Genomic DNA, 27374 nt, shown 5'->3' on the forward strand with positions numbered 1-27374 from the left:
CACTACATTCCTCATCGTCTCCCACTATCATCACTACCGGTACTACTATTACCACTACCACTATCATCACAACTACTATTATCACTACCACTATCATCACTACTACTGTTATCATTACCACTATCATCACTACATTCCTCATCATCCCTTCACTATCATCACTACCACTATCATAACTACATTCCCATTACCACTATAATCACTACCTTATCACTATCATTATCATCACTACATTCCTTATCAATCCCTCACTATCATCACTACCACTATCACTATCATCACTACATTCCTTATCAATCCCTCACTCTCATCACTACCACTATCACCACTACTACTATTATCACTGTCACTATCATCACTACATTCCTTATCAATCCCTCACTATCATCACTACCACTATCACCATTACTACTATTATCGCTACCACTTTCATCACTACATTCATCATCCCCCACTCTCATCACTACCACTATCACCACTACTACTATTATCACTATCACTATCACCACTGCATTCCTCATCTTCATGTACTATTGTCGCTACCACTGTCACCACTACTGCTATGATCAGTACCACTATCATCACTACATTCCTCATCATCCCCTCACTGTTATCACTGCCAGTATAATCACTACATTGCTCATCTTCCCCCACTATCATCACTGCCACTGTCACCACTACTACTATTATCACCACCGCTGTCATCATTACATTCATTATCCCCCACTATCATCACTGCCACTGTCACCGCTACTACTATTATCACTATCAGTATAATCACTACATTCCTCATCTTCTCCCACTATTGTCACTATCACTGTCACCACTACTACTATTATCACCATCACTGTCATCATTACATTCATTATCCCCCACTATCATCAATACCACTACCGGTACTACTATTATCACTACAACTATCATCACTACATTGCTCATCTTCCCCCACTATTATCACTGCCACTGTCACCACTACTACTATTATCACCACCACTGTCATCACTATAATATACTACTATTATCACCACCACTGTCATCACTATAATATACTACTATTATCACCACCACTGTCATCACTATAATATACTACTATTATCACCACCACTGTCATCACTATAATATACTACTATTATCACCACCACTGTCATCACTATAATATACTACTATTATCACCACCACTGTCATCACTATAATATACTACTATTATCACCACCACTGTCATCACTATAATATACTACTATTATCACCACCACTGTCATCACTATTGTCAGGTCAGACACTGTTCTGCTACTGGTACCATGTAATCCAGTACTACCTGTTCCATGGTCGGATCGTCGGCAATAAACCGGCATCGCCACTGGTCTAGGCCAGTGAGGAGGGTGACTAGACACCCTGCAGGATGACAAGCAAGACCTGTCAAAGGGCGGATGACCAATTTATGCCAACGACCATCTAGTAGGGTGGGTGGAGCTGGTTAGCCTTGGCTGGCAATCCACCTGGGAGAAGGAAAACTCTGAGGTAAGACCTGGATAGCCATAGTCAGGGATTCCACTCCCCTGTCCATAGGCTAGTGGTGAGCCCTCTCCTGACTTGGGAGGTTGGGGTGGGGTTCGCATCCCCTCCCTATTAAAAAAATAAATAAAAATAAAAATCTTGAACGAAACAAGAGAAGGAAGAGGGACAGAGGTCAGTGCATGCTGCTTGACCCTGACCCAGTTTTGCCGGGAACGGGGAAGTACTTGAGGAACGTTTGTACAACCGGGCACTTGAGCCCCCTGGCCATGTCGGTGCCGCCACAAGAAGGCGTCCATCTACTGTGCTACAGAGGCAATATTAACCATAGATGCGCACATTCAATAACGTAATACGACAATGAAATTCTAGGGTAGACATTCTTACATATACTTAAGAACTGAGTACAACCAGGGGAATAATACAGACTAATGGTGTTTGGAGGAGTAGCGTCAAATTTAAGGCACTATGTTAGGGGGGAAGAAGGTAGTATTGGATCCTATTGTTTGGTGTTCATCTGAGAGATATGGACAAATCAGACCTCTTTAATACCTGGGTCGGTATTTTCGTCGGTTAACGAAGCTTCTTTGCACCTCTTCCTTAGCGATTTATTACAGGATGCCGTTGGTTAATATCAATGAATATGTTATTTATGAGAGTACGGTGGTACTAGACTGATTTAAATGACACAGAAGAGGACAGTAAGGTGTCATAAGCAAAATAAATCACTTAGGAAGAGGTTTTAGGGAGCTTCCTTAACCGACGAGAATAAGGATCTTAGTTATAGTTTCGTGAAATTTGTCATCGAGAAGTATTCTCGCCAGTTAAGGAAGCTCCCTGACACCTCTTCCTAAGCGATTTATTTTGCTTACCTTACTGTCCTCCTCTGTGTCATTTAAATCATTCAGATACCACCATACTCAGCATACATAACATCCACCCATCCATCCATCATCCAATCCTATGTGGCCCAATAAGGAGCGTAGGAACCCGGGGCTAGGCAAGTTGGTCCTGACATTTAAGATGAGAGTGACCAGCCTTACTCATCCCTGCGTGGCATTACCTGAGCAATAAACCCTAACCATCCCTTGGATATAAACCTACACGGGCTCAATCCGATTGGAGCACCTTAATTGCCCACTAAACAACCAGGCGTCATAAACTGGTTACATGGTTACCACCCAGCGTTGTAAATGGTTTCCTGGTGTACAGGAAACCGATTGGTTTGTCACTCAGTTTAGAGTCACCCATAGGCAGAGGGAAGAAGAAAGAATGAAGGAAGAAAAGACAGAAGAGGGAGTGTAAAGTCACCCGTAGGCAGAAGGAAAAGGAAAGAATGAAGGAAAGACAGAATAGGAAGGATGGAAGAGAGGAAAGTGCAGACACCCAAAGCAGCACGATATCGAGTGAGTGGATGGTGACAGCCCCCACCTACCGAAGGTTATGTAGCATACAAATTGATATTAACTAGCCGTATCCAAAAATGAATCGCAAAGGAAGAGACGCTAAGAGATTTCTTAAATGGCAAGAACACAACCTTAGTTATAAGGTAGGAATGAGTCTCCTTGGTTACAGGTCAAATGTCCTCCCATCTGACTTCATCTGGCCACTAACTGAGCAGGAAGAAGTTAGGGATGTTTGTCAGAGGAAATTAATCAGATTATACTGTTTTTACTCTAAACTGGCCGTATTGGAAGGATTTACGTGACAGAGGAGGACAGTAGAGTAATAAACAAAATAAAGAAAGGCGTAAGGGCTGGGTGATGTCCTCATGGGTGGTGTGTTTGTTCCGTTGATATGTTGGTACGGGGGAATGATGTAAGGGTATGAGATAGAGATAGATAGATAGATAGATAGATAGAGAGAGAGAGAGAGAGCAGTAGTTTGCAAATGGTAAGTATATAGATAAGTAGATAGACAGATAGATAGAGATACATATATACATACATTCATAAATAGACAGATGAAAAGTTAGAAGGACAAACAGACAGACAGATAGATAGATAGACAGATACAATGAAAAGATAGAAAGATACACATATCCCCACCTCTTCCTTAGAGAAAAAAATATTTGCATAAAAGGTAGGAAATGTGCAAGGAAGAATTCACCTTGCCACAAACATTTATTCTTGCAAACAGTCACAGCCACATGATATATCGGTGTTCTGGGAGGACGCTTCAGCTCTCCTGTGGTGGGTGGTATAACTGAGGATGTTCTGAAGTGGTATGAGATGTCCACACCAGTATTTATGGCCAGCCGGCTTGGTGTACCCGGTGTTGGAGGCACTCAAAAATTGCAGGATAGTTTTTGGCACGAATATACGATTACCACCACCACCACCACCAAAACAACCACCAATACAACCACCACCACCACCACAACCACCACCACCACCACAACCACCACCGATACAACCACCACTACCACCACCCCCACCAATACAACCACCACTACCACCACCACCATCACTATTACCACTACTATCACCACCACACTGGACAGCTCTAATGCCAATGATAAAAAAATAATATTACATGACCTAATTCGATTCTAATGCTGACCTAACGTGATTCTAATGCTGACCTGACGTGATTCTAATGCTGACCTAACGTGATTCTAATGCTGACCTGACGTGATCCTAATGCTGACCTGACGTGATTCTGATGCTGACCTAACGTTATTCTAATGCTGACCTGACGTGATCCTAATGGTGACCTGAAGTGATCCTAATGCTGACCTGAAGTGATCCTAATGCTGACCTGACGTGATCCTAATGCTGACCTGACGTGATTCTAATGCTGACCTGACGTGATTTTAATGCTGACCTGGAGTGATTCTAATGCTGACCTAACATCATTCTGATGCTGATTATTTCCCCACCTTCACCTGAAACTCTAATTATGACCTAAGACACCCATCTCTCATTATCCCTGGTAATTATGCCCTACACTATATGGCATTATAAAACATTAAGTTTTGAGGGTTATTTATGTCTGACCTGACTAGTCTTTCGGGTACTTTACCTTACCTAACTTAATCTAACTTAGCCTAACCTAACATAGCTTAATGTAATATAACCGCAGCCACAATAACTGCACAGCCACCACCATCATCACCATCACAACCACCACCATCACAACTACCATACCATCTCTACCACCACCACAACCATAGCCACCATCATCAAAAACACCCATATAACCACAATGATAACGACCATCACAACCACCGTCACCACAAAACCATTATCATTTCCACCTCCATCACCACCACCATCACCACTAACACAATCACTACTACTAATACCACCACCACTACTAACACAGTCACTACTACTAATACCACCACCACCACTTTCACCACAATCACCACCAACGCCATAACTCGTACAAATTTAACACGCAAAACCCATTACCAATCAAAATAAAGAATTGAAGCCAGGTAGTTCATGATTTCAGGCTTCCATCATTGGATGTCCCGCCCCTGTTATGCATTCTAGTTTTATTTATTATTATTTAGTTTATTTATCGGTTTGATATTCATTTACTTGGCGCGTGTATGTCAGTACTGGTGCGTGGGAAAGTGTTGGTTTATGAGACAGACAGATAGACAAGGAGAGTGTAAGTGAATGGCTGGGATGAGAGACAGACAGACAGACAGACAGACAGACAGACAAGGAGAGTGTAAGTGAATGGTTGGGATGAGATACAGACAGACAGACAGACAGACAGACAAGGAGAGTGTAAGTGAATGGCTTGGATAAGAGAGAGAGAGACAGACAGACAGACAGACAGTCAGACAGACACAGACAGACAAGTTGATAGATAGACAGACGGACAGACAGGTAGACAGAATGACAGGCAGACAGACAGACAGGCAGACAAACAGACAAACTGAAACAGACAGAGAATGATAGAGAGGGGCATACAGAGACTGACACAGACACACACAATGAGACAGACAGATAGACAGACATTGAAAAACACACACAATGAGACAGACAGATAGACAGACATTGAAAAACACACACAATGAGACAGACATAGAAAAAGATAGACAGATCGACAGACAAACACAAACAGAAAGTCAAACACAAACAGACAGACATGAACAGATACTCAGACACAGACAAACATTTACATTGAGTGTCCTGCCAAAAAGGACTGTGAGTATTGGCGCTGGAGTGGTGACAAGTGATGGTGGCTGGGACACGGGAGGACTGATGACTTTAAGGGAACGAGTTTGCAAGTCTCTGCTCAGGGTAGGATACGTAATATATGTCGTGAGAGAGAGAGACAGACAGACAGACAGAGACAGAGACAGAGACAGAGACAGACAGACAGACAGACAGACAGAGAAATTTGCCAACGATTTGGAAAATTACGTCTCGACTGCCCTCTTCGTTGGCAATATTTTCCCACAAGAAGTAAAATATGATATGGACAAAAATATTCTGGGTTTAAGTAAGTACTGAATAGGTGTGTCACATCCTCACCACACTGAGGCTTCGTGCAATTACCTTTTCATGTGTGTAAGCTTAAGAAATCACTGACTGAAAAATATAAACCATCTACGTTAAACTAAGATTTATGTCGTTCAGTAACATGTAATTATAGGATGGTCATTTGCTCACATATCATTCAGTAGGTTTTCAACGCCAATCTTAAAGTAACCATAAATATTGCTATTCACTGGTCAGTATCTTAACGTAAAAGTAACCCTAAAGCAACCCTAAAGTAGAAGCAACCATAAAGTGACCCTAGAGTAACCCTAAAAGTAACCCTAAAGCAACCCTAAAGTAGAAGCAACCATAAAGTGACCCTAGAGTAACCCTAAAAGTAACCCTAAAGCAACCCTAAAGTAGAAGTAACCATAAAGTGACCCTAGAGTAACCCTTAAATTAAAATAACCCTAAAGTAACTAAAGGCAACCCTAAAGTAACCCTAAAAATTGTCATTCATTGGTCAGGATCAGACTACATTAGGGTAATTACCTTTGAATCAGCGAGGCAGCGTATAACTTCCAGTAGTTGCAGTTTGTAGCAAGACCCTTAGTATTACGAGTATTTCTGCTTCAGTGTTAAATGTCCTGTTTCTACTTTGCCATATGTAATTTCTTAGCAAGTAAGACACTATACGTGGATCACTTTAAATGTGTTCTGCATTATAACTTTGATGATTATGTTTGTGCGCATTAAGTAATGTTTTTTAAAACTTGCAATCAGTATCTATCTATGTACTGGTCTATTATCACGCTGCACGTATTCTTATATATCATTTTGCTTCAGTGTTTACTGCTCGCCTGCATATCGGCATCAGCGCTAATCCGTTTTCAGTCACTTCTCAGCTCATTGGTTCACAAATGCTCCGAAGCGTTTTCCACATATCAATTTAGTATTTATGTATTTATAATTATGAACAAATATGCGTAATCAGACTTAATTCATATCATGACCTAAATTACCCCAAACATGTATACAAATATTTACATATTTACATTATTTCCAAAACAATAGCTATATTTGTTTTGGATTCGAAATTCTCGAACCCTCAAATTCCGGAAGTAGATGTAAACACATGGACGGATCCCAGAGTGCTGCCATACAGCCCAGGCAACATCTCTGCTTTGTCACGTTGATGTTTAGCATACAGTGCTTTGATTACACAGGCTGCATCTTTCACTGGTTATTACGTCTGTTTCTCCCATAAACATGACATGCAAACCATCCTTGGTGGACAAACGTTACTAATCTGGCTGAGAGAAAGGAAGATACCAAACCCTTATGAATCTGAAAAGTGATATGGACAACATTGTAGAAGTTTTCCTGGATCCGCCAATGAAACAGTGATCTGAACCCCTCGATGTAGCTTTGTTGTTTAATCCTGCTCTCTCTCTCTCTCTCTCTCTCTGTATATATATATATATATATATATATATGGGGGATGGAGTTATCCCCGTACCCTGAAGATTGGGTCTATGAATGTGCGTGGATGTAGTACGATTGAGGCTAAAAGGGAGGAGATTGGGAGAATGTTTGTGAGAAGAAAGTTGGATGTGTTAGCTTTGAGTGAAACGAAGATGAAAGGGAAGGGGGAATCTATGTTTGGAAGTGTGAATGGAAGATTGTCAGGTGTTGATAGAGGAAGGGCAAGAGAAGGTGTGGCCTTGTTAGTGAGTCCGGAAGTTCAGCAATGTGTGATTGAATGGAAGGAGGTGTCATCGAGACTGATGTGGGTGAAAGCGAAATTTGAACGTGAGTTGTGGGTGTTTGTGAGTGCATATGGGCCTGGTAGTGAAAGGGATGAACAAGAGAGGGAGTCTTTCTGGAATGATGTTGATGAGTGTCTGCAGAGTTTTGAAGCGAATGTGAATGTGGTAATGATGGGAGATCTGAATGCTAGAGTGGGAAATGTAGCAGTTGAAGGTGTAGTTGGTATGCATGGTGTGCCTGGAAGAAATGAAAATGGGGAACGAATGATAGCGATGTGTGTTGAGCGAGAGATGGTGATTAGGAATACGCTGTTTGAGAAGAAAGATATTTATAAGTATACATGGGTGAGACAGGAGGGTGGAAGGGTTGTTGATAGAGCCTTGATGGACTATGTGGTTGTGTCTAGGAATGTAATAGGAAGATTGTTGGATGTGAGAGTTCTGAGAGGGGAGGGTGGAGGTATGTCTGACCACTACCTGGTGGAGGGAAAGTTAAGAGTAGGAAAGAGATGGATGAGAGCTAGGAGGGTTAGGTGTGGCAGGGAGGTTTTGAAAGTGAGTGAGTTGGATAAAAGAGAGAAAAAGATAGAGTATCAGGAGAAATTGAAAGATGAGTGGAACGCAGTGAAAGATCGGGAAAATGGCAGCGTGGAGGAGGAATGGCAGTTGTTTAAGAGTGCTGTGGTGGGGCATGCAGAAGAGGTGTGTGGTGTGAGACGTGTGGGTGGTGGTGTAAGAAAAGGAAGTGAATGGTGGTGCGAGGAAGTAAGTATGGCTGTGGCAGAGAAGAGACGTGCATATGAAGTGTGGCTGCAGAGGAAGGATGAGATGTCATATGAAAGGTATAAGGAGAAGAGGAATAGAGCGAGAAGGGCTGTGCGTGATGCTAAAGTGGCAGCAGATGAGAGGTGGGGTAGGCGGCTGACAGAGAATTTTCAGCAGAATAAGAAAATGTTTTGGAAGGAGGTAAAAAGGGTGCGAAAGGGAGAGTCTGGGAAGGAAGAACGAGTAAAAGCAGAGGATGGAAGGATGTTAATTGAGATGGATGCAGTAAGGAAGAGATGGGCAGAGTATTTTGAAAGATTGTTAAATGTAGAGGAGGAAAGGGTGGCTGAGATTGTGGCGGATGGAAGGGTGCAAGGAATAAATGTGTTGGGAGAGTTGAATGATTCTTTCATCACGAAGGAAGAAGTGGAGAAGGCAGTAAAGGAGATGAAAACAGGGAAAGCTGCAGGTATGGATGGGTGTGCTGTGGAATGCCTGAAGGGTGGTGGAGTGACTATTGTTGACTGGTTAGTAAGATTGTTGAATGTGTGCTTTGAGAAAGGTATGGTGCCAATTGACTGGGCAAGTGCTTGTGTGGTCCCGTTGTATAAAGGCAAGGGTGATAAGTATGAATGTACTAGCTTTAGGGGTATAAGTCTGTTGAGTGTTGTAGGTAAGGTGTATGGTAGAGTGTTAATTATGAGAGTTAGAGAGGGTCCAGAGGGAGTGATTAGTGATGAGCAGTGTGGCTTTAGGAGAGGGAGGGGATGCGTTGATCAGGTGTTTGCTGTGAGACAAGTGTGTGAAAAGTATTTAGCGAAAGGCAAGGATGTGTTTTGGGCATTTATGGATTTAGAGAAAGCGTATGATAGAATTGATAGGGAGGCTTTGTGGACTGTTTTAAGATTGTATGGACTTGATGGTAGGTTACTAAAAGGGGTGAAAAGTTTTTATGTAAATAGTAGAGCGTGTGTAAGAGTGGGAAATGCTGTGAGTGATTGGTTTCCCGTGAGAGTGGGGCTGCGACAGGGATGTGTGATGTCGCCTTGGTTGTTTAATATTTACATGGATGGTGTTGTAAGGGAGGTGAATGCAAGAGTTTTAGGTGGTCTGAGTCTGGTAAATGTTGATGGAGGAGAGTGGAATCTGAAGCAGCTGCTGTTTGCAGATGATACTGCACTGGTGACTGATTCAGAGGAGAGATTGAGACAGTTGGTAGAGGAGTTTGGAAGGGTGTGTGAAAGGAGGAAATTGAAAGTAAATGAGAATAAGAGTAAAGTGATGAAGTGTACGAGGTTGATAGATGGTAGGGGGATGAATATAGTTTTGAATGGTGAGTTGCTTGAGGAGGTAGATTGTTTTAAATATCTAGGGTCACATGTTGCTGTGGATGGAAAAATAGATGCAGAAGTGAAGTTTAGAATAAATGAAGTAGTAAAGGTGCTGGGAGGAATGAAAAAAGTGTTTAAATGTCGTTCGCTTAGAATGGATGTAAAGAGATGGCTGTATGAGGGTGTTGTGGTACCGACTGCATTATATGGGGCTGAAACATGGAATATGGGTGTAGCAGAGAGGAAAAGTTTGAATGTAATGGAGATGAGATGTCTGAGGAGTATGTGTGGAGTGACGCGTATGGATCGGGTGCGAAATGATGAAGTGCGAAGGAGAACTGGAGTTGTTCGGGAGATGGCTGGTAGAGTTGAGCAGAGGGTGTTGCAATGGTTTGGACATATGGAGAGAATGGATAATGAGCGATTGGTGAAAAAGATAACTAGATCTGATGTGAGAGGTGTAAGGCTGAGAGGAAGACCACGAATAGGATGGATGGACAGTGTGAAGAGAGCGCTGGATGCGAGAGGGATGTCTGTTGAGCAAGGAAGAGTGGCTGTGCGTGACAGAAATAAATGGAGAGAAATTGTGAATAAATAAGTGATGACGCAGCCCTGATATTCTCCCGCATTTGGTCTGATCAGCTAGTCAGGTCAGGTGCGGGTAAGGGGATGGGTCTGTTATGATGTGGCAGGGGTAAACCAGTTCTGCTGTCGGGCCCTGCTGCGGATGTCACTGATTGCATTGCCCAGTTGACCCTTGTGCGGTGTGGTGCGGTGAGGATCTGTCCGTTCTCCCCTTTGGGGCTAAGATGCAAATGAATATGTTTGAATGGATGAGTAAATGGAGAGTGAGTCGTCCTGTCTCGGCTACCTCCCTTTCCTTGGGGGAAGCAGCCTAGGTATATATATATATATATATATATATATATATATATATATATATATATATATATATATATATATATATATAAACTTAAATGTTATACTACATAATCGTAATCTGTGGCATATACTTCCCACAAACAAAGCTGTACAGTAAGGGTGATGACAAAGACGGGAGGTGAGTGTGGGGGCAAAGGCGTCAGTACAAGACAGCTTTGCAGCTGTTAGGCCACAAGGCAAGTGTGAGAGGAGAAGAAATTAGTTATCTGAGCTGAGCGTGTGGAGTTGCATGGAGAGACAGACGAATAAATGAGGAGGTTAGAGAACATTATAGTGTTGATATGCTTGTGCTGTATGATGCTATAATCACCTTGAGACGGGGTCCTCTGGAGGGAAAGGAGAATGAGACTGACTAGGAGAACATTTGTGGGTGACGTGGAGGAGAACTGGAGGAGGGGGGGGTTAAGAAGACCGAGGACGAGGAGGAGGAATGGGACGGAGAAATGTAAATCAGTGTTGTTGACTGGAGTAAGGGCAGCCTGATAGCGCCAACAGGCTAACAGGGGACGATTTTTTCATGGCCACTCCTTCCAGGATAAAGGCATGTGGTTATTGACAGATAGACAGACAGATAGATAGATGATAGATAGATAAATGCACAGATAGATAGACATAGATACATAGATAGATAGATACATAGATAGACTGATCGATTATTCCCTTAGTACTGTAAAGATTAACTGCGAGTTGCCACGCATGAAAACGAAGTGGAGTGCGCAGTGGATTCATCGTTATTGGCTGATCTCATGCTTTGCCACCACGTTGGGCCATTTCTTTCTTTCTTTTTTTTTCTTTAATGCAAGGCAGACGGAACCAAAGGCCAGAAGTCAGCAAGATAGTTAAGTCTTTAGGACGTGTACAGTACTTCTTCTTGTTGATCTTCCCTACCTGTCTACTTACTGTACTGTACCTACCTCCTTCATTTCGTGCCTGTATACTTACTGTACATGCTTACCTACCTACTTTCCTACCTGCATACCAACCTCTCCACGTAATATTTACCTTTCTTCCTAAAATACCTCTAGTGCATACCTCCCTACCCACCTCCCTGGCTACCTACCTGCTTATCTCCCTATCTGCCTTCCATTTAACCTCCCTGCCTAAGTCCCTGCCTACCTCCCGTTGTATTTCCCTCTCTACCTACCTTCCTATCTTCCTGACTACCTAACTACCTACCTCCTCATCTTCCTGACTACCTTCCTACCTACCTTTTTATTCACCTTCCTACCGACCTTCCTGTTTATCTCCATCCCATAACGAGGTAACGACACAGGTGAGAATTTATTTATTTATTTACTTTGTGCGGTTTGCCAAATTCTAGTGGATTATGTTAATATTGTGCGAGGACATAAACTACATTCCAGGTCTTCTCAGGTCATTCCAGGTTTTTCCAGGTCATCCAGGTCTTTCCAGGTTATTCCAGTCTTTCCAGGTCATTCCATGTCTATCCAGGTTATTCTAGTCATACCAGACTTGCCCAACTTCTCATTTCTGTAGCACTGCATGCCATCAAATATTACCCATTGTCAGGAATCGGTGATCGAGTCCAGTTTATGTCGCTTCATTCTTTCATTAACACACTAGAGTAAATCTAAAAAACGGATAATAGTTGAGGTGCCCTTGTTTCACATTAATTTCAAGTATCAGCTCGAAACACTGTGATTGCTTCAAATAATAATAATGTGCCACTGAAATTTGTTTTCTCTAATACAAAAATCTGTTTTCTTTAATCAATTAATGGGTAACAATAATAATTTACTTCTATAAGAGTCAAGTTTCGGGACTAACTTACACCACGTGTAGACTAACACATACAACGAATTTTCAGTAAATCCTGCTGTAAACACTCATTCATTATCTAGGGGTGAATGCCACTGAACGCATACTCTCACCCTCTGTTTCCATCCACGAGGACTTCTTCGTGCAAGCCTCCAAACAGCAACTCTTCCCGGTTTAATGATCTGTTAACCAAACTCGCAGCCAAAGATGTGGAAGCCCAAGGCCTCCCCCCCACCCACCCCTTCATTGCTAACAGAATAAGCTGAACTGAGGGAAGTCATGTACGAGTATATATATATCCTCATTTATGCACTCACGTATTGATTACTTTTCCTGAATTACTTTCTATTTAAACACGATGCATTTTTTAAATTAATCTATATACTATTGTGATATTTTCCAAGCAGCTGTATCTCAGGAGTAATGACACCCAAAGTTCACCTTCCCGCCACACACATAATAAAATCCTGGCTACGCCCCTGCTCCCAACAAACGATCGACTTGCTCCAGCTGTGAAAATTGCTAAAGGCTGTCCGCCATAGTTAATGACGACGCTACTCCAATAAAGCGAACTGATGACAGGGTGATGAAGGAATTATGTACACTGATGCTAATACCACTGCAGGTAGTTGTACAGTATATACCGAGGTCATAGACGTTACACACGTGGCAAGGGTGTTGGTCTCTGTGGGGTGGGACGCCTGACAGGTCACCACACACTATGCCGAGAGAGAGAGAGAGAGAGAGAGAGAGAGAGAGAGAGAATCATTCTAAGAGGGGGCAAAGGGGTAGGGGTTCTAGTCCAATTGAGCCTTACCAGTGCACTCTCTTGACACCTGCATTGTGTCCAGCATGAGGAGCGTTTTTCCTCTTTCATCCTGGTTAGCAGGTCTTCAAGGTGTACTGTGTGTGTAAATCAGCTTGAGCACCATAATGACTGGGTTGCTGCCAAGTGTTCAATGACTGTAGGTTGAATGCCACACCTCCTCAAGAGGGTCTATACCAGTACTGACTCTCTACCGGTCTTTTCCCCTTAGTTAAAGGTACATACATAACCTGCCTTGGTAATCAATGGTCTGACATTCTTATTGTGGGTCGAAACTAGTGGAGCTTCTCTGGGGCATGAGTCCATAATGGTGGCTGTATTTTGTGAAAGATTTCAATGTGATTTTCTCTGCCCTTCCATGCTACGTCCAGGATTTATTGCAGACATTTTATGTGCAACCCTTCAAAAGCGTTGTGTGTTACAGCAACAGTACAAAATAAATCTATAAGGAGAAGGAATTAGGAAGTATTTTAACCGTAAGATATCACTGCTTTTGGCTTTCTGCTTCCCACATAGTGTTGCATTTCATGCTTATAAGTCTGTCTTCGCCTGTGGGGCTGGAGGGGATTTCCTTGATAGGTAGAAAACATGAAACTCTCAACACGCACCGTCAGCCAACCTCTCTTAAGCCCCGCCCTCTTCCTGAAGTCGTGGCCCCGCCCATCTTCCTCACACTCCAGGCGGTGGGTGAGGATCGGGGGTGGGACTCATGAGTCAAGTTGGTTGGTGACGGGTATAGTAACCTTAAAACGATTGGTACAACACCGATATGCTTGGTTCAGTTATTGGTCCTACTCACTGCCACTGGGTGATGGAAGATGGGCTTTCATCTGACTAAAGTAGTAGGCAAACCACAGAGCACATACCTGCATATGAAGAATAATAATTCACAAAAACGTGTGATATGTAATATGAAGCATAACTCGCTGGGAAAAATGAAAGAGGTATTCCATTTTTATTTCCTAGCGAGTTATATTTCATACATGTATATATTATGTATGTATTATTATTTATCACATACACACTTCCCACATATACAGTACAGTAGATGCTTACCTACAGTACATGCAACACATGCAAGTGCCGCGATGCTGTGAATGCGGTAACGAATGTCTGTGTATGTGTATTATGAGTTAGTGGCATTAAATAGGTCTTGAAAGTCCTATTGCATATATACAGGTCTAATATACTCGTATATTTACAAGGGTACTATTATCATGACTGGACGCGATGCTTGCTAAACATGTTTGAGGGAAGAACGTCTTTTATTACTGTCTACAGGGCATATCTTTTTCCCCACCATCTTGATTATCTCAACCTCTTTTTCCTTCCTAAAGATGGGGTAAGGTAGGGTTCAGATAGGAAGGGGAGAGAAAAGTTTGATACAAGGAGATTCATACTCTTTTTACTCTAACTTGGCCTAAAATCTCAATTTCTTCAACTTAAATGCTTAGTAGCAGCAATAGATTAACACCTGAAGACGATGCTAGTCACGAAAAAGTTCTATGGAAAGGATGTAGAACCGTGGCATTGTCTTTTTCTGCCACTGAGCTACGTGAACTAAGCTGCTACAGAACGGAAACCTGAGCCAAGTTCAGGTGAAAAGAGTACAATCAACAGCATGCCAGGGTAATGGGCCACACGCTCATTTATTCACAATAGAAGACCCCTGATTCCTGACTCCATATCACATTTATTTATTCTTTTTATTTACTTAGTCTCTGCCCTTTCCTCTCCATCCTTCTTTCCTTCCATTCTCTTCTGTCTTTCCTTCATTCTTTCCTTGTCCTTCTGCCTACGGGTGACTTTACACTCCCTCTTCTGTCTTTCTTTCCTTCCTTCTTTCCACTTCCTTCTGCCTGTGGGTGACTCTACACTGAGTGACAAGCCAAATGGTTTCCTGTGCACCAGGAAACCATTTACTACGCTGGGTGGTGACCATATAACCAAATTTTGGCCCCTGGTGGTATAGTGGGTAATTATTGCGTTCCAGTCGGATTGAGCCGGTGAAGGTTTATATCAAAGGGATGGTTGGGGTTTATTGCTCACGTAATGCTACTCAGGGATGAGTGAGGCTGGTCACTCTCATCTTAAATGTCGGGACCAACTCCCTAGCCCCGGGTTCCTACGCTCCTCATGGGGCAACTTAGGATAGGATGATGGAATTTTGGATGAATTATTAATTCTATTGATAAACTTTGTCACCTATAGATTATATTTGTGGAACATTCCAAATTAAATAATGATCCAGTAATTATTAACACATAAGAACTAGAAAAAAAAAAAAAACAAGTGAGTAGGAACTTTAAAAATTGAATTATTATACAAAGTTCTAATTTCCAGACTCAAAATTTCTAAAGGAGGAACTGTCTTCAGTGTTGCTAAGAATTTTCATGAGAATTATAAATATGAGTGTATTTATCTTCAGAATTTATACTTAGAATTTATCCTCAGAATTTATAATTAGAATTTATCCTCAGAATTTATAATCAGAATTAATACTTAGAATTTATACTTAGAATTTACGCTCACAATTTACACTTAGAACCTAAACTCAGAATCTATGCTCGGAATTTAAACTGGGAATTTATACTCAGAAATTCATTACCCAGAATAAGATAAGAAAAAATTCCACTCAGAGAATTATTCCTTCTGATCTAAAGGTGATGTGATGTTACCTGGACAAAATTATGAAACTTTTTGACACCTCCTGTATCAAAAAGGATCCACAGTGACGGCCGGCATTCTCGTCGGATAAGGAGGCTCCCTTGCTCCCTAACACCTCTACTTAGGCGATTTATTTTGCTTATTGCTCCTTACTGTCCTCATCTTTGTCCATTAACTGATTTAAGTACCCTCATACTCAGAATAAATAACACAAGTTGATATTAACTAGTAATCAAAAATAAATAGATGAGGAAGAGGTGTTTGGGAGACGCCGCGAAGAGAACACGAGTCAAGGGTCTGTATTCTCGTCGGTTATACTCCCTAACACCTTTTCCTACGAGATTTATTTTGCTTATTACACCTTACTGTCCTATTCTGAGTTACAAAAATCCTTCAAACATCGCCATACTGAGCAGATAACATACAAACTGATATGAGCTAGCCGTATCCCATAATAAATCGCTTAGGAAGAGGTGTTAGGGGACCTCCTTAAGTGGCGGGAACACGAGTCAATATCTCATTCAAATACCGCCATACTCAGCATATCAAACAAATTTATATTCACTAGCCGTATCCCAAAACAAATCGCTGAGGGAGAGGCTTGTATTCTCGTTGCATAAGGAGGTTCCCTAACGCCTCTTTCTTAGCGATTTATCCCACATAGTGTCTCCCGGTCTCGCGAAGGAGGGTCCTGATGTAAAATATTCCCATGATACAGACGGCTGCGTAGGTGAAGAAGAGGCCGGCCTGTGTTAAGCCGTCTACCATGGTTGTGTAGAGTTGTATGCTTAGGAAGGATACCACACTGCATACTGTGATGCACACACTGGACGCCTGTTGGCAGGAGGAGGAGGATTAGGATTAGGATTAGGAGGAGGAGGAGGAGGAGGAGTAGAAGAGAAGGATTAGGATTAGGGAAAGCAGGAAGAGAAGGATTAGGATTAGGATTAGGAAGAGGAGGAGGATTAGGAGGAGAAGGAGGAGGAGGAGGAGGAGGAGAAGAAGAAGAAGAAGAAGAAGAAGAAGAAGAAGAGGGATTAGGATTAGGAGGAGGAGGAGGAAGAGGAGGAGGAGGAGAAGAAGAAGAAGAAGAAGAAGAAGAAGACGAAGAAAAAGGATCACGATTAGGATTAGGACGATTAGGATTAGGATTAGGGGGAGGAGAAGGATTACACAGGATTACACAGGAAAGCAAACAGCAACAGACCTTATGGTCCTTTCGAGGCTGCTTGTTAGAGAAAACTATGACTACAGGATCTAACTCTACATGTTGAAGGATAAGGATAGTAAAGCAAGAAGGCTCCCCCCACCACCAAACCCTCCAGGAAAAAAGTGAGAAAAACCACCATGCAGCATGGAAAAACTGACATGGAAATTTTATAGGAAACACTGGAAAGGAAAAGTCACATTCTATAATACTTTATCTATAAGCTACCCGATAGAGTAACCTGAAAGAGAAAGTAAACAAATAAAATAATAGTTACGGCATGACATTATAAACCGGTTACATTGAGTTAATGGGAAATCTGTGGACATAACGTGGAAGCTACACAATGCACAGTGTGGATGTTTAGGGGTGGTGCAGCAGCCTTGCCTGGCGCTTTTAAGGTAGGCAGCAGTCAATCAGGCCCTAGCTCCGTTTGCTCCAATGAGACAAGGAACTCTCCCATGTGGGACAAGTACACAAGTTTCATCCTGAAGCAGTGACCCCTGGTACATTAAAAAAAATCCCGATGGTGGTCACTTGACTAACATGGACCCTCAGTGATCCACAGCCCATCACAGGTCGAAAGTAAGAGTAGTGACCGTTAACTCAGGGTTATCTGTGCAGATCCTAATCTGTGCTTATATTGCTTTCTTTGCACTGGGGAGATTGAAAAGTATATAGGACGGGTGTCTTAGATAAAAGGGGACTGCACAGTGCACAGTGTGGATGTGCAATGCACAGAGTGGATGTTTAGGGGTGGTGCGGCAACCTTCCCTGGCGCTTTTTAGGTAGGCAGCAGTCAATCAGGCAATAGCTCCGTTCACTCCACTGAGACTAGGAACTCTCCCATGTGGGACAGTACACAAGTTTCATCCTGAAGCAGTGACCCCTGGTACATTAAAAAAATCCCGATGGTCGTCACTTGACTAACAGGGACCCTCAGTGATCCACATCCAATCACAGGTCGAAAGTAAAAGTAGTGACCGTTAACTCAGGGTTATCTGTGCAGATCCTAATCTGTGCTTACTGTATATTACCTCATTTGCTTTGGGTAAATCGAAAAACGTATAATGACGTGACGTGACGCTATGTTAAGTTTACGGGGTGTCCTGTAGACACGAGGGGACTGCACAGTGTGGATGTTTAGGGGTGGTGCGGCAGCCTTGCCTGGCGCTTTTAAGGTAGGCAGCAGTCAATCAGGCCCTAGCTCCGTTCACTCCACTGAGACAGGGAACTCTCCCATATGGGACAAGTACACAAGTTTCATCCTGAAGCAGTGACCCCTGGTACATTAAAAAAATCCCGATGGTGGTCACTTGACTAACATGGACCCTCAGTGATCCACAGCCCATCACAGGTCGAAAGTAAGAGTAGTGACCATTAACTCAGGGTTATCTGTGCAGATCCTAATCTGTGCTTATATTGCTTTGTTTGCACCGAATAAATTGAAAATGTATAATATCGTGATGCAACACTATGTACGGGTACATTGTTTACGGGGTGTCTTGTAGACTAAAGGGGCATGAACTTACATGTACCGTAGCTATAAAAGCAAGTTATTCGGACAGAAAAAGAGTCAGCTGAGGATTTTCGTGCAAATACTTGTCTAATTTGTTTTTGAATGTCTCAATTGAGATACTGTTCACGGTATCTGAGGGTAATCTGTTCCAGATATTTACAACTCTGTTAAAGAAGAAGTATTTTGCTTCGTGGGATTGGAATCGCTTTCCCATGATTTTGCAGCCATTACTTCTGGTTTGACTCGACTGGTCTATATCAAAATATTTATTCATGTCTAAGTTGTCATATCCCTTCATGATTTTGAAAACTTCAATAAGGTCCCCTCTTAACCTGCGCTTCGTTAGGCTAAATAATTTAAGTTCTTCAAGGCGTTCCTCACATGGTTTGTTTCTAAGTCGTGGTATCATTTTTGTGATTCTTCGCTGAATTTTCTCTAATTTTTCAATGTCCTTTCTGTAGTACGGAGACCAGAATTGCACACAATACTCAAGATGGGGGCGCACTAGCGAGTTGTACAAGGCAAGTATGACTTTTTCCGATTTAAACTCGAAAGTTCTTCCAATAAAACCCACTAGCTTGTTTGCAATTTTAACCGCATCGGTACACTGCTTGCTTGGTTTTAGGTCATTTGATATTATCACACCAAGATCCTTTTCACTGTCTGTACTTGATAACTGAATATTGTTCATTTTGTAATTTGCGTGGACATTGTTACTTCCAATATGAAGTACTTTACATTTTTCTGTGTTGAATTTCATTTGCCATTTTTCTGCCCAGCTTGCTAAAGTATTAAGGTCATTTTGTAACTGCTGCCACTGTAATTTTGAAGTGACTTTACTGGTTATTTTAGTATCATCTGCAAATTTGGATACTTTACAATTTAGACCCTCATCAATGTCATTTATATAGATAATAAAAAGTATCGGTCCAAGTACTGAGCCTTGGGGAACGCCGCTGATCACATTACGCCATTTGGATTCCTTTCCGTTTATCACAACTCGCTGTTTTCGGTCTGACAGCCAGTCTTGTAACCATTTTTGCGTCTTTCCTTTTATTCCATGTGCTTCTATTTTTCTCATGAGACGCTTGTGAGGGACAGTGTCAAATGCTTTCTGAAAGTCGAGGTAAATTATATCTACTGCTCTTGAGTCATCGTATGATTTGTAAACATCATGGAAGAAGTCCAATAAGTTAGTTAAACATGTACGACGATGTCTGAATCCATGTTGCGAGTCTTTAATTATATTATTTTCTTCTAGATAATTAACTATTTTATCTCTTATGATTTTTTCCATTAACTTGCACACTACTGATGTTAAGCTGATTGGTCTGTAATTTCCTGGGTGCGACTCATTTCCTTTTTTGAAAATTGGTGTTACATTTGCTAGTTTCCATTCACGTGGAACTTTCCCAGTACTTAATGATTTATTGAATAAGACAGAGAGTGGCAGCAGTAACTCATGTTTTGCTTCTTTGAGAATTCTCGGTGATATTTTATCGGGGCCAGGGGTTTTGTTTATGTCCGTACTATTTATGGCTGAAAGGATATTGTTATTATGGATAGCATAGTTACTAAGGACTGTGCTATTTGCTTGGTTTGTGGGTAACAGTAGGTTTCTGGTGGTGTTTTCTACTGTAAAAACAGACGCAAAGTAATCGTTAAGAATGTTTGCCATTTCGACCTCATTTTCAGTGTGTTTGCCATTGTTTGTTTCTAGAGGACCTATTGATGTAGTCATAACCTTTTTCTTTCTAATGTAACTGTAAAATTCTTTAGGATTTGATTTGCACGTATTAGCAATGTGGATCTCCAGTGCTCTTTTGCTTTGTTTAATAAGTCTTTTCGATATGCGGCGTAGATTATCATACTGTAATTTATCATCATTATTTTGTGTAGCTTTATATTTATGGTATGCCTGTTTTTTGGCTATTAAGTTACTTTTTATTTCACTGGACCACCACTTTGGTTTACTATATCCAGCTGGACGTCTGTTACGTAGTGGCACACATGTCTTTACCACTTCATTAAATTTTTTGGTGAATATTTCCCATGCTTGGTTTATGTCATCGGTTTCAGACATTTGATTCTAATCTGCAGTTGCAAGTAGCGCTCTGAGCCTGTTGAAATTAGCTCTACGATAATCTGGGACCTTTTCTTTGCTCTCCGTTTCTTTTACTTTTTCAGTAGTAATATTAAACTGTATAGTTCGATGATCACTGGAACTAAACTCAGGTCCTATTTCAACGTTGCTGACTAGGTTATCATTTGTAGTCAAGATGATGTCTAGGATATTGTTTCCTCTCGTTGGGTATTCTACATGTTGGGAAAGGGCGCTTTCTTGAAAATTCGTATAAAGCTCTTGTCCTGAGTGTGCCGTCAGTGGTTCACCCCACTTTGTTACCGGTAGATTAAAGTCTCCGAAAATTACGCTATCCTCTTGACAACAAATTTCCGCAATTTGATCATAAAGTTTTTCATCTATCTCAGTTGACTGTGCTGGAGGACGATAGATGAGACATATATTTATTTTGTGTGAATTAATACTTAGCTGAACATAACTGGCATCTATGTTGGTAATACTGGGTTTGGATAGCACAAGGGGATGGAGACTAGTTTTCACATATAGTAAAACACCGCCACCAGCTCGATGTGGTCGCTCACAGCCGAAAATATTGTACCCTGTTAGTGAGTATTCCGCTAGAAAGTCACGGTCAGATGTGTTAATCCAGGACTCTGTGATGCCAATGATGTCATAATTTTCTAGGTAAATTAGAGATTCTAAATCCTCAAACTTGTTACGTAGACTACGTGCGTTAACATAGCAGACTCTAATTCCGTTCCGAACAGTTGGTGATCTGACTTTGTGGGTATTTACGTTAAGGTTACTGTTCCTGGACGTGCCGCGTTTTTTGATCTGAAGAGGACGACTTTATCGTGTAGAAGTCTACCTAGCCGTGCCGCTCCTACTGAGTTCAAATGGAGACCATCTTTCTGGAATAGAGTATGTTGCTCATAAAACTGGTCCCACAGATTGACAAAGTCGACTCCCTCTTGCGTGCAGAGATTTGAGCCGGTTATTTGTGCTGAAGGCCTTATCATAGAAACTATTTTCTGCCTTGATCCTTGGGAGTATACCAGATATTATCACATTAGTGGACTTAGTTTTGAATCGTTTGATCATTTCATGATACTTTGCTAGCAATTCCTCTGATCTATTGCGCTTCAGATCATTTGTTCCAACATGGATAACGTATAGAGTTTGATCATTTGCGTCTTTTGTGACCTCATAGGAGGAGGAGGAGGAGGAGGAGGAGGAGGAGGAGGAGAAGGAGGAGGAGGAGGAGGAGGAGGAGAAGGAGGAGAAGGAGGAGGAGGAGAAGGAGGAGGAGAAGAAGAAGAAGAAGAAGAAGAAGGATTAGGATTAGGATTAGGAGGAGGAGAGAAAGATTAGGATTAGGATTAGGAGGAGGAGGAGGAGGAGGAGGAGGAGGAGGAGAAGAAGAAGAAGGATTAGGATTAGGAGGAGGAGGGGGAGAAGCAATGGAGGACAAGAAAGAAGAGAAAAAGAAGAGGAGGACGAGGAGGATGTGAAGAAGAGGAAAAGGAAGAAACTACCCATCACTGACGGTTACCAATGAAGTAATGCTGATGCATCCTTACTGTGGGAAGTGATTTATTGGCCGGTATTCTGGTGCAGTTAAGAAGGTTGCTAACACCTCTTCCTTACCTATTTATTTCTAATTCTGCACCGTTACTCTGTTCATGTATGTCATTCGTGCAATCTATGTTGATGTTCAAAAGATATAAGAAGCAAAAGGAGGTTGTATGTGAGTAGTTTGGAAAATAAATCGTTAATTAAGAGATGCTAAGGAGTCGTAAAAACGGGCCCTTGCCTTAAAAACAGGCGTGTGTCGGAGAGGGAGTTAATAAAGTCCATAAGAAGCCCAGCCATTTCGAAAGTCACTCCTTAATATAAATAATAATAATAATCTTTAGAACATTTTATATATATATATATATATATATATATATATATATATATATATATATACATGGAGTCTCTGTGGTACAGCGGTACAGTGTGCGTCTCGCACACTGGTGGACGCGGGTTCGCCTCCCACAGAGTTGTAAAAGCTTTGAGAAAAGTTCAACGAGCCACTGACTGCTTTGGCGGACAAAAAGGGTGCTGTGGTTGAACCAGTGTAGGCAGGCTGATTACACTTGGTTCATAGACTACACACACATCGAAAGCCACTACAACACTATAATTACACTCACAAGCACTTCTCACCCTACATTCAGTCTCTACCAGACAGCCTAAGCCACTGGGTAGAGATACATTGGCTGTAATATCGTCCCTGCTTCGGTAGGGATAGGCCGGCCCTGCTGTGGACCTCAATGGCTGATGATGATGATATATATATATATATATATATATATATATATATATATATATATATATATATATATATATATATATATATATATATATATATATATATACACAGTAGAAATTATATATAACATTGAGGAACCTAAAATGCAATTCCATGTACAGTACGTGTGAACTTAGGAGAAGCTCCCTAACACCTCTTCCTTTGCGACTTATTTTTGGATATGGCTAGTTAATATCCTTTCGTACGTTATTTATGCAGAGTATGGTGATGCTTGAAGGATTTGCCTAACACAGGATACGTGTTATAAGTAAACTGAATCACATAGGAAAAGTTGTTAGGGAGCTTCCTTATTCCGACGAGAATATGACCTCGTGCCCTGTGACCTTAGCCAGTATTTTGGTAGGTTAAGGAAGCTCCTAGACACCTTTCCCTAACCGATTTATTTTGCTTATTATACCTTACTGTCCTATTCTGTGTGAACTAAATCCTTCTGATGTCTCCATACTCGGCATACATAACGTACAAAGGAATATTAACCAGCCATATGAAAAAATAATCGCCGAGAAAGAGGTGCTAAGGAATATGTGACCTTGGCCTTTGACCCCTTGTTATCAAAATGGAATCGCGTTATCTTTCATTTATTCCCAATCCTTTCATATAATTTGACTGAAATCAAATAAGAATTGTTTGATTTTCCTTCCAACGCTAATATTGACACACACACACACACACACACACACACACACACACACACACACACACACGCAAACAGAGAGAGAGAGAGAGAGAGAGAGAGAGAGCAAAGCAATACACCCGTACCTGTGCCCTGATGCTGGTGGGGAAATACTCGAAGGTCACAAGATAGGTCACTGTACCGATGCCGAAGTTGCAACTGAAGGCCAGCAACATGAAGCAGACCAGCGCCAGCCACGGCCACGCAGAGAGAGGGAGCCCGAGGCTGTGTCAGGGAGAGCAAGGAAGACAAGGAGGCTTAGAGTAGTGCCTGTTGAGTGTGCGAGGTGGGAAAAATAATTTTTTTCTGCCCATTTTGGCGGAAAAATAATCCAGAGAGAGAGGACTCGGGGTTGTGTCAAGGAAAGCAGGGAAGAGATGAAACCTTAAATCAGTGCCTGTCGGGTGTGCCAGGCCACTTAGGAGGAAAAATTATCATCTTTTCTGCCATGTCCGTCGGACAAAGAGGCTCCCTAGCACCTCATCCTTAGCTACTTAATTTTGAATACGGCTGGTTAAGAGCCTTCTCTACGTTATTTATGCAGACTATGGTGATGTTACAAGGGATTATCTATCGCAGAATCGGACAGCAAGGTGCACTAAGTAAAATAAACCGCTTAGGAAAAGGTGTTAGGAAGCTTCCTTAACCGACGAGAATACGGGTCCATGTGTCTGGAAGGGAAGGCATAGCCCACACACCCGCATACAACCGTCCAAGGAGGTGCGTCTTAATCATAAACTATTTCTATATTTTCATGTCTGGTTAAATCTCTTAGAAATTTTGGGGAGGTTTGAGCTTCATCCCAATAATTTACAACTGACGTAGTTCCTTCCATCGACCAACTTAATTTTTTTTCTTTTTTTGTGTCTTCAATCAATATTATTTATCTCTGCATATATTTTTTCCCTAGAAATGAAAAGGTTAGATTCTGGCGTTCATGAATATCTTCACTACTTGATACCTCTCCTAAGTTAAATTCGTCTGGGGGTTGCAACTGTTAGATAAATTTAGATCTTCTATCTATCTATCTGTCTATCCATCTACCTACAGCCAGATGCCATAATCCAGTAAGGGGTGGCCACAAACAAATCGCCTCCAATTCGCCCTGTCCCCTGCCATTTCGCTCCCCTCCCGTCAGCTCACACCCCTCTCTCTCATATACCTATCCATTCCAACTCTGGAACTCATCCTCGGTCTCCCCCTCCCTCTCCCCCCTCCACCTCACTCACGCTGCCCTCAGTAATGTCTTGCTCTCCATCCTCTCCACATGGCCAAACCACCACAATGTACTTCTCCTAATGCTTTCTCTCACATCGACATTCACACTTTTTCTGCGTTGCATAAATCCTTCCAATATTTCCACTGTCTCCATAAATAACGTACAAAAAGATATTAACCAGCCATATCCAAAAATAAATCACAGAGGAAGCGGTGCTAGGGAGCTTCCTTAACCGACAAGATGAGGCATGAGACTTAAAGAATTCTGCTGCTGCCACACACGACCCCAAACCCACCAGCCCCTGTACTACTTGGAAGTGGAGGCGACTGTACATACGTATACTCCACACACCCCTAAGCAGCTGTTCGAGGAGGATGGTCTTGGGTGTAAACTACTACCACGTTTTATGTTTGGGTGGGCAGGAGGTTCATACATACCCTCACCACATAATGTCTCTCCCAAATTAAAATAATTTGAAAATAGCAGCTGACTGGTAAAATTAGGCTGCCAGATTGAAGGGATAATTTACGTTGTACAGGGGTCAGTATTCTCGTCGATTAAAGAAGTTCCATAATACCTCTTCGTAAGCGATTTATTATTAGATGACTGGTTAATATCCTTTTGCACGTTATCTATGTAAAGTGAGGGGGTAATAGAAAATTTTACATAAAACATGACAGCAAGGCAAAATAAGCAAAACAAATAGCTCAGGGAAAGGTATTAGGGAACTTCCTTTTCTGACGAGAATATGGGGCCTGGAATTACAGACATGGGCAAAAGTTAGCCTATTATTCCACTGTGTCTACTGCACGCTCTGGGTAGGTGTATGGGCAGAGAAAAATGCCAAGCCTCTCCCAGTATAGGAATAATAGGAGCAGAGGGAAGTGTACGTAGAAGATGCGAAAAATTAGGAAAATACATATATATCAGGCCTCTCTCAGTTAAGGAATATTAGTCAAAAAAGGAAGGTGATGAGTAGATGAGTTCGATTATTAGGAATATTAGGCAGAGAAACATACCAAGTTTCTCTCAGATTAGGAGTATTAGCCAACCAAAACACAGCGACAAGTAGGAGAGTTGAAACAGGCAAAGTTTGTCCTCGGCATTAAAAAAGTCAGTGCTCTGGCCAGCAAGAAGCTAAAGAAAAACCTAGTGTTAAAGAAAGGAGATAAAAAGAAAAGAAAAAACACAAGTGCCTTTTTTTTTTTTACGTGTCTGACTCTGGGCAAAGGCTCCAGGGCCTATTCCCAACTCCTAATATCCTCCTTGGGTCCCAGTAGTCCTCCTACATCTCCACATGTCACCACTTCGGCGCTAACACCCACCATCCATATTGAATACATGCTAAGGCTGTCTCATACAGGACTGGTGTACTGGTATTAGCGGGGGTACTTTTATGACGTGTCGGCGGGTCATTTGGTAGATCAGAAAAGTCAGAATTTCAAGAAATTCATATCCTTAAACTGTTCCCTGCCCCAGCCAGGATTCGAACCTGAGTCCATTAGGACTGCAGGCCGCCTCTCTACCGATGTGATTTTACTTGATAAAGTTCAACTTGCCTGGTATTGGTTCCATAGACAGTGTGTGAAATGTTAGCCTGTGGCATGATGGTGTTAAGCTGCATATGGACTGGCGGTGGAATCAAGAATGTTATGGTCCCCAGCGCAGTATAAGCCAGCAGCATCACCATCAGAGAGATGATGAGGCACCAACGGCGGCCCAGTCGGTCCACCAGTGCAGTCATGGCCAGACTTCCACACAGGAACATTGACATTATTAAGAACAAACTCAGGTTGGCATCCAGCGTCACCCCAGAACTTACCATCATTCTCGTCATGTTCGCTTTTAACACTCCCTCTCCTACAAATGCAGCAATGACGTATAGGCCACATATAACCACCTGTCTTTTAATGATTTCGGGTGTCAGGAGAGCAGCCCATTTTGAACTGCCATCCTGCTGCTGATTTAGATTTTTCAGATGATTCAGCTCCTCATGCACATTGTCACTGGAAGGTCTCAGATGCCGAAGGATTGACAAAGCTTCAGCCTCCTTTCCATGGATGGCTAGGTAGTTTGGGCTGTCCGGGAAGACAAACAGGAGTCCAGCACAGAACAAGGCCACAACACCGATGTTGACGAAGCTGATGTGATACCAGGGAAGAACCATGCCCAGCCCAGCCACCATCATGAACCCAAGGCCTATCATCACATCCATGAATGCGAGCGCGAGACCACGGATGTTGGTGCTGGCAATTTCAGCCAT

The 27374-nt window shown here is 42.0% G+C and overlaps 1 protein-coding gene across 1 annotated transcript; it reads right to left on the reverse strand.

Moving 5' to 3' along the window:
- Positions 1–1687: 1687 nt before the first annotated feature.
- On the reverse strand, positions 1688–27374 carry LOC145399554 (facilitated trehalose transporter Tret1-like). The gene is made up of 3 exons (XM_080272151.1): positions 26671–27374; positions 23979–24117; positions 1688–1819 (listed from the first exon to the last, which is right to left on the reverse strand). Exons 1-3 carry the CDS (start codon positions 27372–27374, stop codon positions 1688–1690), a joined length of 975 nt encoding a protein of 324 aa, XP_080128277.1.

Source organism: Coenobita brevimanus, chromosome 49, assembly GCF_032717465.1.
Source record: "Coenobita brevimanus isolate Jiangsu-jjx chromosome 49, ASM3271746v2, whole genome shotgun sequence".
In the NCBI taxonomy this organism is placed as follows: domain Eukaryota; kingdom Metazoa; phylum Arthropoda; class Malacostraca; order Decapoda; family Coenobitidae; genus Coenobita; species Coenobita brevimanus.

Bases quoted from the DNA above. Each gene is read 5' to 3' on its own strand.
- LOC145399554 (XM_080272151.1), bottom strand. From the start codon at position 27,374: ATGGCTGAAATTGCCAGCACCAACATCCGTGGTCTCGCGCTCGCATTC. The intron at 24,118-26,670 runs GCAAGTTGAACT...TCCCTGACACAG, and splicing joins GTCTATGGAACCAATACCAG to CCTCGGGCTCCCTCTCTCTG. The intron at 1,820-23,978 runs GTACGGGTGTAT...TTGCCTCTGTAG, and splicing joins CCACCAGCATCAGGGCACAG to CACAGTAGATGGACGCCTTC.